General features: G+C 36.3%; 2 protein-coding genes across 4 annotated transcripts in view; one reads left to right on the top strand and one right to left on the bottom strand.

Annotated features, from left to right (window-relative positions):
• Positions 1-12,906, bottom strand: part of l(2)gd1 (lethal (2) giant discs 1) — a 206,530-nt gene that overhangs the window by 49,077 nt on the left and 144,547 nt on the right. The gene's annotated exons all lie outside the window — the stretch shown is intronic.
• Positions 1-12,906, top strand: part of LOC139758056 (N-acetylgalactosaminyltransferase 6-like) — a 41,279-nt gene that overhangs the window by 14,870 nt on the left and 13,503 nt on the right. For all 3 annotated transcript variants that reach the window (XM_071679121.1, XM_071679120.1, XM_071679118.1), the window contains exons 2-8: positions 3,996-4,151; positions 5,303-5,393; positions 6,663-6,801; positions 8,265-8,431; positions 10,047-10,235; positions 10,565-10,742; positions 11,416-11,644. In XM_071679121.1, the coding sequence (XP_071535222.1) occupies positions 4,032-4,151; positions 5,303-5,393; positions 6,663-6,801; positions 8,265-8,431; positions 10,047-10,235; positions 10,565-10,742; positions 11,416-11,644 (1,113 nt within the window). In that variant the 5' untranslated portion in view covers positions 3,996-4,031. The remainder of the gene's footprint in view (positions 1-3,995; positions 4,152-5,302; positions 5,394-6,662; positions 6,802-8,264; positions 8,432-10,046; positions 10,236-10,564; positions 10,743-11,415; positions 11,645-12,906) is intronic.

Here is a 12,906-nt window from a genome sequence, read left to right as displayed (position 1 = left end):
CTCAGCGCCAACATCACCAGATCAGTCATCACAATCACCATAAGCGTCGCCAGCATTGTCGTAGTGAGGCCACTCCTGCTGAGCCTCCTCCTCCAAGATGCCGGCTGCAGCTTATGGGTTCCCCACCCTAAACGACAGAGGGCGTCTAGAATCATAATAAGGGGTTGTCCCGCCCACCACCTCACTCCTACGTCCCACTTAGCTGTTCTGTCACCAGACTGTCGCATATTCTGTCTTGAGGTCCATGTGTTTATATAAGAAATGATAATCCTGTATCTGATAAAGTTGTTATGTCTTCGTCTCCTTTATATTTCCTCCCTGTGTACTTTGCTGTGGACGTCACGCTGGTAGGCGGGCAGACAGGTGTTTTATGGAGTCATACACTTGTTGTCATCCCTCCCCCAACACTTGTCTACCCAACCGGCAGTGATCCAGGGGATCCCAGGGGAGAGGGGGGGGGGGGGGGGCGCCACCTTCCTATTCCTTTCGTCCATAATCTGCTCCAGTTAAAGGACGCGGCCTCCTGCCAGGTTAATGTACAGCAGTCCGACACGAGATTAAAAGATTAAGATGTACTGTTACATAATACTGTAGATAGGGTGAGAATGCCAGCTTAATGCTCCTTTTTTTTTGCGGAAACTGAATAAAACTGTCGTATGAAAGGAATCTGATAGCATACTCGAGGGACCGAGGTCATGCTGTGGTGATAAGAAATTAAATACGATTCATCAAGAGTTCGTGATATCTGCTACCAAGGTTGCTCAGGAAAACGTAAGTCTTACACGACGGGGCAGAGGTGAGTTGCAGAGGTGGTGGTGGTGTTATTGATCTGTCTTTGAGAATTCGCATCAGGAGACGGGAGCACGTGACTGGTCCTCAAAGGTCATCGAACCGGAACAGGTTCCTCCCGTCTCAAAGGAGGATACCTCAAGTACACCAACTTTTATTCATATGCAGCGCCACGACTCAGCCGTTACTTAATAGTGTCCCATTGACCTGCACGTTCCGGGAGATGTACAGCATTTGTAATATGACGGACTTCATACAAGCCCTCAGGATGGACTTAGAGGATAAAGAGAAAAGAGAGAAAAGAAGAGAAGAGAAGAGAGAGAGAGAGAGCCTCCTACATAATTTGATATCATATATGCATATCTATGTTTTACAGGTGGTGCGATATCATCAAACAGCTCACGAGGAGTGACAGTTTCAGGAAGTGTGGTAATATGTAGAGGAGGTGGATGGAAAATGAGATGTAAGGAAGGTTGATTTTGGCGAAACTGGTTTCTACTCCATCCAGTGTCTGTGGCAAACACTGAAGCCATTAATGAATGAAATATGACAAATTTGGTGTGTGTGTGTGTGTATATATATATATATATATATATATATATATATATATATATATATATATATATATATATATATATATGGTGAAAAATACATGGAAAGGGTAACACGAGATCTCGTTTCCCTTTCCATGTGGTTTTCTCAGCATTTATAGATTCACGTGGTTTGTGATTATATATATATATATATATATATATATATATATATATATATATATATATATATATATATATATATATATAAGTTTGAGCATCTGAAAGAAAAAAGTTGAACGGAATAGTTGTGCTTTGTGCTTAAATAACGTATGCCGCTGTTCCTGTTACCCAATTATGTAGACAGTAAGGATGGAGTTTTTTTTATATACATTTTATGAGGTCTCTCATCTGTTTCGTGAGTTTACGGGAGGCGGGAGGAGAACAGCGGGTGGGGAGCTGGTTGCGGGGTGTGTCGTTGTGTGGGTACTGGGGAGGGAGCAGGACGGCGATACGTTCAACGTTGTATGAGAACGGAGCATGAAGGGCAGGGTCTGTGGCCGGGGGACTGACCTTGGTCCCTCACATTACACCGTCTGGCCAACACGAGAACCCGCACTGGAATCTCAAGGTCAAAAAGGTTGACCGTCGGCCAAGCAATACATTATGAAAGGTAACCGTAAATCACTCGCTTGAAATAATAATCTTTTCACTTAGGCCTTTGGGGGGCCTCCTGATAGGGATTGAAAAACTGAGGAAAAGGCTCCCTACTGAGAAATTTGACCAAGGCTCAGATATATTTTATCAAGCCTTGCCATAACTGCCGGCCATGTCGGTGACGCAAACTTGCCAATGGACTACCGTATGTGGAAGATGTCTTACTTGTACCCATATGCAATTTCTTCAAATACATTTTCCCTATTCAGCTTGACACAACATATGCGTCTAGAATGTTGTCATTTGAAAAGATACCACTTTCTACAGTTTTTACTGCATATAGTTTACATACAATAGTAAAGGAAAAGTACGTTATAAAATATATCTGAGTTCTAAGTAAAAGTTTAGTGAAGGGAGGTTGGAGGTCCCAGTTTCTCTTCATTAAATGTCAAAAATATCATTGATGGAAAATCTTTTTTTTTTTAAACTTTTTCAACCCCTGTTATATGAAACTTATCCCAATCAATTCCTGTGATGACGTTTCATACACGTTTTTGGTAAATAATGTATGAAAGTTTACGACAAGGAGCAACTCTTCATAAATTCTTTACACACGAAGACTAGCATATGATCAGAATGAGTGACACGCAAACACAGCTTGGCTCTATCCCTTACGTTGCACGGCAAGGCATGTGTGTGTGTGTGTGTGTGTGTGTGTAGCAGATGGACTCAACTTGGTATGACTAATTCAAACACCTGGTGAACTATTAACGAACTTCAACCACTTGTTGACGCGCACATTTACGCGGTTTGTAATTTGCTTGGAACTGTACTAAAAAAAATTCACCGCCAGCATACAGTGGTTTCGAAGTGTCAGAGGAGACTGTCTATGTGTACCATGTTTTTATATCCAAGCATGTAAGCACACACACACACTACACGAAACAAGCGTAAGAGGGGCTTTTGATATTATCAGATGGAAAGAAGAAAGAAATAAGAGGTGGTAAGAGAGATGTGGTATGGCAGGGAATGCTAAAGTAATGAATTGTGGAGTGGAAGCATGGGTGAAACGCGATACTTTAAGGTGATTTGGGCATGTGGAAGGAGTGCTAGACGGAGAGATTACAAGGAGGTTGTATAATGGTAGGATTAAAGGGGCTGGTGTGAGAGGAAGACCACCTTTTGACGTGGGGAAAGAGTGGAAGAGTACTGGAGGGAGAGAAATGGTGGAAGAATGCATGGAATGGTGTATGTGAGGGAGGCATGTAAGGACAGGGATAAGTGGAGACTTTAGCTGTAGCCACCCCCCTCATGGGAGTTCTGAAGAGAACGGGCTTCAGATAGATAGATAAACAGATTGATAGATAGTTTTCACATAAAATGAGTTCTTATGTTCTGCTAATGTGTTCAAGTTTCAATTCATTATCTTCACTAAAATCTGTGTGTATTGGTAGTATTTGCAAATGGCTATGGTCATGCTTTTTCAATGCCCGTGCAAATTGAATGATAACCTTATAGTAAATCTCTCGCCCTTCTTACACTTTGTTGTTATTCTGTACTAATAAATCTTTATGCTATTTCAGCAAACTGACTTGTAGTAGACGATGAGGATATATGCAACTATTTCAGATAAAAGCAAGCAAAGTTGTTCTTGAGGAAATGGGACTTTGTAACTGCAGCACATCTATGTTTTAAGCTAAATTGAGGGTACTTTGGTGTTCCCAGAATCATAGGAACATATGAATTTAGAAAATACTCAAATGTATTAAACAAGGGATGAAATCGTTTTTGAAGAAAGATACATCCTCCCATTTCAGTTTAATTTCATGGCCATCTAAGGTCCAAAGGAGGCTTTGTCGATGAAAACTGTCAATGAATTCATATTTTGGAAACAAATTCCGGAAAAGACCTACATTAGATGTAAACTGAATCTTATACCCATTAGTTGTATATGAGACTGGTGTCGTATTTAAAATTTGCTTCCATCACAATGAGACTTTCCTTAATGTTTTCTTGCAGATTTTATGTGACCCCCGGACTGTAGACGTAGCAACCATGCGCTTGAGGCGACTGTGGGGACGGCACAAAGAGAAGGTCGCCGCGGCGTGCCTATTGGCTGTTATCGTGATCATTGTGGCCCCTCCTAAATCCCTACGAGACATGGTGAAAAGAGAGGTGAGGCTGGACTGGACGAACGCATGAGGCGGGGAAAATCAGAGTATGGTATTAGAAATATCAGTGAGCCCCCTGATTCTAATTCATGGCGAAGGGAGGTGGTTTCATCTATGTATCTATCTGTCTTTGATGCCCTTTTACTTTTGAAACTCCCATCAAGGAGGTGCCCACGGCAAAAGCGTCTCCGCTGATCCTTGTCTTTACACGCCTCCCTCGCATATTTTTCTTCCAAAAGCTAACATCTGTAGTACTGCCATATCAACGTCATATTTGAAAATTATGGTAAATGATTCAACATTATTCACCAAGCTGATAGCAACCTTTTCAATCTCATCTTTTCTGTCATTGCATGAATCCAGGCTCACTGGTAGATCAGTGGTTTCGAAACCTTATAATAATAAACATGACACCCCCATTTTGGTTTTCACAAAAATCTTCACGCCCCTCTTCTCTTATCTAAATACAATTTTCATTTTGAATTATATGTTTTAGTACTGATGAAGATCAGCTAGATGCTAATTAAGTTATCTTTGTATGGGTTGATGGTAGAAGTCACTGGAGATAACTACAGCACTTTATTCCTCCGTTTCGGTTCAGTGAAACATCTACAGGGTATGGACAACAGACCAAAGAAAATATATATATATATATATATATATATATATATATATATATATATATATATATATATATATATATATATATATATATATATATGCAGTCAACCTATACAGGCAGACACCACACTGAACAACATAGCTACATGCCAAATCCTTAAAAAAAGTAGAACATACGAAAACAACACTAGAGTACACGGTTAAAACCATGAGATATATCTTAACATACCTGAGAGGTGAGGGAAGATCAGTGGGTGGTAGGGTTGTGGTATGCTTAACGTGTTCAAGACGCGTGGTATGTGATGGATAGAGAACGGGTAAGGGTGACTGCTACATTTCGGTTTTGCATTAATGTTGCAAGTTTAATTAGTGATTTCTCTTCAATGACAAACTCAAAGTAATATGCTATTCAAGAATATCTCTTCATGAAGGGAACATTCTGTAATTTACTTTTTCTTTTAAAGATCATCAATAGGATAACAATTAAGTTACCAATCAGGACAACAATAAGTTAACATTAAATTTAAATGGTAGGAGGAGGGTGTTGTAATGGTGGATGGAGTACGGAAGAAGGATTACAACGACCATAGATACCTGAAAGAGGAAGCACTACAAACTGGCACAGGTACAAATTTGATTCGATTCCTTTGTTACCTAAGAATACTTTCCTGAATATTTTCCTTCTTGTGCAGTATCTCATAAATTATAGTTTCAAATAAAAAACTATGAGTCTGTTTATCACACTCATTATACAATATTGAATACTGAGAGATGATATTAATAAACTTTTTGATTATGTACCCTTTATATGTCTACTTAAATTTTAGTATTGGATTTAGTATATATATATATATATATATATATATATATATATATATATATATATATATATATATATATATATATATATATATATATTATTTGATTATGTACCTATACCCTTTATATGTCTACTTAAATTTTAGTACTGGATGTAGTATATATATATTATTTGATTATGAACCCTTTATATGTATATCTGAATTTTAGTACTGCTTTAGTATACATGTTATGACAGAGATATTATGGTTCCACAGTGATAAATTAATGTGCATAGAAGAAAAATGAAATCCATAATATTGTCATATTATCCATCCATCTTCTTGACATTCCATCTCTTCCATCATACCCTTTATTAACACAAGCATTTTTTTCTTTGCAAAAGTAACCGTATAAGACTCCCTCACTGTTTAACTCAAAGTTAAGCTTCTAGATATTTAGTGTGCCCTCAGTGAGGCAATTTTCAATAAATCAAAAAAATATTAAATTTTTTGTTACTCATCCATTAAGGATTTGTTTTTGTAAAAGTTACAAATATCAAGAAAGTAACATGTAATTTATGTGAAAGGTAAAAATAATAGGAATTAATGTCAGGTTGCAGCAATGCCATGTGCATAATATATACCCCAACAGTGTAATATATACACATATCACTCTGTAATCATAATTTCCACTGTGTTTCATTACTAATGAAAATACATATACATTGACTATATAGATTTATAAAGATTATCTATAGTTTTTTGTTGCTCCCTAGACAGTGCAAAAATGATATACTATCCCCATCAGCATTTTGGTTACTGGACTGCTAAGTTGAAGAAAATATGGTTGAATGATATAGAAACATTGTTTAAGATGGTAAAAGTTGCTTCCTGAGTCATTGCTCTGCTTTTTACTGTGTCCAGAATTTTTAAATGCCCCAGGCAATATACAGCACACTCACATTCAACTGCTAGGGATGTTACACAATATATATGGCATATCAGCAGTAAATGGGTTAAGGGGCCTGGTCTAAACTGAAGAATATTTTTGCTTTTGTTAACTGAATATCTTTGTAATGACCTATTCTTTACAGGTGAGGGTGGGATTGCTGCATCTCTCCCTCAGGGGCTTGATAAAGAGAAAGACGATCTTTATAAGGTGAATGGATTTAATGGACGTCTTTCTGATGAAATTGCTTTAAATCGTTCCCTCAAAGATATTCGCCATCCCAAGTACGTACATTATATGGTAAACTGAGAGAGGAGTTTACTCTGATAAGTTTTTAGTTCAAAGATTTAACTATAGTGCTGGTAAAAGAGTGAAAAGAGGTGTAAAGTTTACTGTAAAATATGTTGATGAAGCACTGGTGCTTAAAGAGTTAGCAAATTCAGAGCATACTGCTAAGATGAATTTTTCCAAAAGGGAGGTATGATATTAGTAAAATGCACTCTATGAAGAAGGTTGAAATTTAAAGTTTGGGAATTTTGAGGAGAGTTGCTCATTCAAATAAAGAACAATAATCAGAGTTGGTTCAGTTAAAGTGGGAAGATTAACAGTGGAAAGGAGTGTGGATGAAGTGCATGTAAGCAAAGTATGTATGGGGAAGGAGACAGGAGTAGAGAGAATGACAGGTGTGTACATTCATGTGGATGGGGTTGTAAATGTATTAAGGAATATGAAGGAATTATTGTAGTTACTGAATGTTCATCACTGATACCCTCCTCTATAGTAGAATTATTGGTAGACAGGGAAAACAGAACAGTATGCATGTGCAAGTACTCTGTCCATTGGTTTAGAAAAGGTGTAGGAGAAAGAACTAGTAGTTACAGGAAAACTGAATTTGGAATCAAGATATTTGCAAATAATAGATACAGAATGAGCAAAAAGTTAGTATACAGTTTTATGCAAATTTATTCAAACCAATATGCATGGGGGTGAAGCTTCAGATTTCTTCGGTACTGATCACTTAAATATGAGAAAAGTAGGGATGAGTAAACAGTATGAATTATGTACATATGTATATACTTATATGTCTGTATGTGTACATATATGTATACTTTGAGATGTGTAGGTATGTATATGTGTGTGTGTGGATGTGTATGTATATACATGTGTATGTGGGTGGGTTGGGCTATTCTTTCATCTATTTCCTTGCCCTACCTCGCTAACATGGGAGACAGCGATAAAGTATAATAAAGAAAATATATATGAATATATTCTGGCTACTAACTGTCTTCAAGCCTTCAAAATCTAAAAAGTTAATAGCATTATTTGAAAAATTAGTTGTTAATATGGCTGTCTTACTTCCAGTAGTATATAAGTGAAAGTCGAGTGTTCCCTACTCATATGATGAGTATGGAAAGAAAGTAAATGATTTTACGTATTTTGAATGAAAACCATGAACAGAATGACCTGTTTCTGAATTCTAGTTCTCATTCATTCTATTTTTTCAAATGTTTTGAGGGATCATTTTTTTTTCTTTTTTTTCATACCATTCGCCATTTCCCGCATTAGCAAAGTAGTGTTAAGAACAGAGGACTGGGCCTTTGTGGGAATATCCTCACCTGGCCCCCTTCTCTGTTCCTTCTTTTGGAATCATGTGAGGACATTAAATGAATATCAACAGTTTGTTTTTTACAAAGTAAAAGTAAATATTTAATCAAAGACTTTCTTTCCTCTTACTTTGCTTTTATAGGTGCAAAAAGAAGATGTACTTAGCTGATCTTCCTAATGCAGCTGTAGTGGTACCTTTCCATAATGAACATTGGTCTACTCTCCTCCGCACTGCTTTTTCTGCATATAACCGATCACCAAAGAATCTGTTGAAGGAGATTATTCTTGTGGATGATGCTAGTACAAAAGGTAAGTTTCTGCCACAGGTACTTTATGGAGACAGAAGAGACAGATTCACTTGGTACATCACGCTACTTGCATTTAATCTCTAGCTTTTTGAGCTGAAATCTCGACAGTATATATATATGTATGTATATCTTCTGTGATAAGAAAAATATTCCGCTTTCTTTAAAACATCCAATTCTGTTTCTGAATTATTTGTATTTTGGTCTTGTTTGTCTGTGCATACATGTTACATTGTTTGATTTGAATAATAAAGAGGTGATTAGATAAACCTTCAGGAATGTTTCTATGTTTACTGAAAAATAGCAAAGGTTGATATTTAGTGTGCTATTACAGCAAAACTACTGCTTAGGATCAATCAACCAGAGAGATACTCAGTCACCACTGTCATACATTCATACATGATGGCCATAATGCTACTTTCAACTTCATCATAATTATCCTTACTGCCTTAGGTTTTGTGTGTATCACTCCTTGACAGAGTTCTCATGATTAAACCAAGTTTTGAGGAACAATACATCCAGTCAACACTATTCGGTGTTTTGCTTACACGATCTATGAAAAATAAATAAGTAGTCATGGAAAAAAGATATAAAAAAGTTTCAAAAGCTGTGATACAATAGCAGGTGATTGTTCTGGTGAGTCATCATTTACTAGTGAAAGTAGCATCCACGAAGGCAGCCAGTTTATGCCATAACATACATAATGGTCATACAGCCCAGATTCTTACGTAGAAATATTGTGTACAAACTTTTCACTACCCCTTCACCTATGGTTGGAAAGCATCTAAGTGAATCTTGTGATTCTGAGAGAAGACAAGCAGAAAGAGCATCAGCTTGAAGGGAAAGGTACATATTTTGAAGTGTTTTGACTATCACCATGATGCTGGTACTGTCAGATCTCTTGGCTTGCTAACTACATCAATGAGAACAATTTGTGAGTATGCAGATAAAGTAAGGCAGTATACCTCCAAAGTGACACCTTTAGGTGCAACATAGATAAATCGTACAAGAAGTGAAGTTATGGAGAACACACAGCAAATGTTGACGGTCTGGATTGAAATTAGAATCATCATAAAATGAAAATTTGTATGATTCTGTTATGGTCATTTATTCAGGTTTCTAGTGTTACTTTTTATGACATTAGTATGCCTAGAAACAATAAGAAAGTTGGCAATAGGTAGATATAAGTTACATCAGTTGTGTGTGAAGTAATTAATGTGGTTGTTAAGTATCATGAATTGAAATGACGAAAGTACTAGTTGCAAGTTCTTAATATTTTCATACATTTTCAAGAAGAGTGAAGATTGAATATAAGGATGAAAAGTGTAAATTAAAAATACTTGTACAAGTGGGAATGTATTAATATCATTGAAAATTAACTGTAACTGTTGATCTGTTTTTTTCGGACAGGATGTGCCCCTTCTTGGAACAGGAAACATTACATGTAAAGGATGCTTGAGTTCTAAGAACTGTAAGAGTCTGGAGGCCTTGATTGTTAGTGTTTTAAGATAAGGTGCAGAAGCAAAATAAGGCTATGGAATTGTTTTCTCTATTTCATCTTTACTATTACTGTTACCTATACTGCAGACAGGGATGTAATCACTCCTAAATATTTACAGATTTCCTTGGGAGTAAACTAGATGATTTCTTAGCAAAACATTTGCCCATTGCTCGTGTAGTTCGCCTTCCGGAACGCTGGGGCTTAATTCGTGCCAGACTGGAAGGGGCAAAACATGCAACTGCAGAAGTGCTTATTTTTCTTGATTCTCATACTGAATGTACAACCAACTGGCTACCACCACTGTTAGGTATGTCATATAACTTCTTTTACATAAATTAGAACAATTTACTCTTTTAACTGAAAATAATACTAATGATATGATACTAGTGTACTGGTCACTTAGATACTAAAAAAAAGATACAGGTAGAGATTTTTAGCATATACCTCTAAGTCTGTCATCTGTTCCTGATGCTACCTTGCTAATATGGGAAATAGCAAATGTATATGAAAAAAGTTTGTTTTTCTGAGTTAGTGGACTTTTAAGTACGTAGTTGACAGATATCTGTATTCTCCTCAAAAATCTAATTTGACTCATCATTGGACCCTTTAAAACTCACCAAAAAATCAATTCTCCAGAACCAATTGCTGTTAACTATAAGACTGCTGTATGTCCATTCATTGATGTGATTGACTACGACACATTTGAGTATCGTGCTCAAGATGAAGGACGTCGAGGTGCCTTTGACTGGGAATTCTACTATAAGAGATTACCGCTATTGCCAGAAGATGAAGCTAACATGCCTGAACCCTTTAAGTAAGTCTTAGTATTTATTAGTACTGTAATAGCTGGCATATTATACATTTTTATTCTCTGGGACATGAAAAAGCACAAGAACATATTGGAGCATACAAAAGATGTATGATTGAATGGCAGGAAGGAAGCAGTGATAGTACCATTGTATACATAAAGGATTAAAAACAAAATGAATAATTACATATACAGAATATTGCACTGACAAATATAGGATGAAATATGCATAGTAGAATATGCATCAATCCATAAACCTATCTTTTATTTCTGTTGCCTGATCATACATTTGAATTACAGCTGAAATACCAGGATAAGCTTATCTGTTCTATCACTTCATTATTCTGATAATATGTTCTTTTAGTAAGTTTTAAGTATAGTGGAAAATTTTTGAAGATCAGTTTAATTAGTATCTCAAAAAATTAGTTTTGCTTTATTTATAATTCAAGACACCATTTCATAATTCTACATAACTGTTAAGATCATGAAAACTGAGCATTCTTCTTCAGTAAATTCTCACATAGAAGAAGGTGCTGCAGTGTTTTCAAAAGTTGTAATTCAGAAGGTGATGTTGGCAGGTTTTGGTAAAAATGTTTAAAGGTAAGCAGTGAAAGTGATTCAAGTAGTCAGGTGCAAGCTAAACGAATTTACAAACTAAATACTTCCGTAACTTTAACAGGAGCCCAGTTATGGCTGGTGGATTGTTTGCAATCAGTTCCAAATTCTTTTGGGAACTAGGAGGATATGACCCAGGGCTGGATATCTGGGGTGGAGAGCAGTATGAATTATCTTTCAAAGTATGGCAGTGCCATGGAACCATGGTTGATGCTCCCTGCTCCAGGATTGGCCACATATACCGCAAATTTGCTCCTTTCCCAAACCCTCGTAAGGACAACTTTGTTGCCAGGGTAAGCTGAACATTAGAGATTTGTTGTGAATTATATCATATTTGCTACTAACAATGTCTCTTTAAGATAAATGGATGAAGTTATAATAATTCATGAATTCTATCTTTTCAGTGTTGTTTTAAAAGAGCATATGAATTGAAATGTAGGGCCTGAAGGAGGAAAAACCATGTTTTTTTTACCAAAGCCTTAGTTCTATGAGCATTTGAGAGAGCACTTAGTGGTAGTCAAAACTCCATTTCAACTTCGAAAAATGAAGTGTATTAGTAAGGATTCAACCCCTTCAATCATTATAAAATATATGAGGCTAGCACATACTCATTCACAGTATTCAAGAGATGTACAACAATCCACCTTAGCCTAAACTGTGACATTACTATGTAGAGGTGAGATGGTGCTAAATTACTATTCATCCCAATTCACTGACTAACCACAAGAGTTATTCCATAGCCTTCAAAACGAAGAGAGTAAGTAAATTGATGCTCAAATAATGTCTTTGGTAGGAAAAGGGTTTTTCATCCCTGAAAACCTAACATCCGTATATCAAAAGCCACACAAGGAACAAGCCTGATGTCAACCCCACCTTAGGCTAATCCCAACCAATGAGAAGTTTCATAAGAATGGCAAGGAAGAAGACGCTATCCTTACAAGCTCTAGCAGACAGCCAGAGTTGTGAAAGAAGAATAAACCTACTGACTCATCTGGAAATGTACCTTATTGTTGAAGGGTTAAGGGAATCTAAAGATACAAATGGATGTTTTCAAAAGTAACTTTCTGTAGGACTAAGAAAACTGTTGGGAATCTCAAGTGGATGTAAAGGCTGATATATATATATATATATATATATATATATATATATATATATATATATATATATATATATATATATATATATATAAGGAGAAATTGTCCATATCAGTATAAAAATGTTAATCCTATACCCCAGAGTCACAATTTTTTTTTTATAAGAAACTTTGGGTTTGGATTAATTTTCACCCAAAGATGATTCTCAGACTTAAGTAACTTTTTATATCAAAGCACTCTATGAACTTCACTAGCTCTTCTCGTTCATAAAACTAATAGACTGTAAATGATCTAGGACCTTTTATGGCACCCATTTTGACTCAGTTAAGAAAGCTACAGGTTTCCTTAGAAAACAGGACCTAAGAATCCGCTCAAAATAAGGACGCAAACATTGTCAGGTATTAAAGTCAAATACTCCACGAAAGTACATTTGGATTAAGCAGTTCTTGCCATTCAAAAGA

The sequence above is a fragment of the Panulirus ornatus genome, chromosome 29 (assembly GCF_036320965.1).
Source record: "Panulirus ornatus isolate Po-2019 chromosome 29, ASM3632096v1, whole genome shotgun sequence".
Lineage (NCBI taxonomy): Eukaryota > Metazoa > Arthropoda > Malacostraca > Decapoda > Palinuridae > Panulirus > Panulirus ornatus.
Note: the sequence above shows the minus strand (reverse complement) of the source record. Positions and strands in the feature narration are given on the sequence as shown.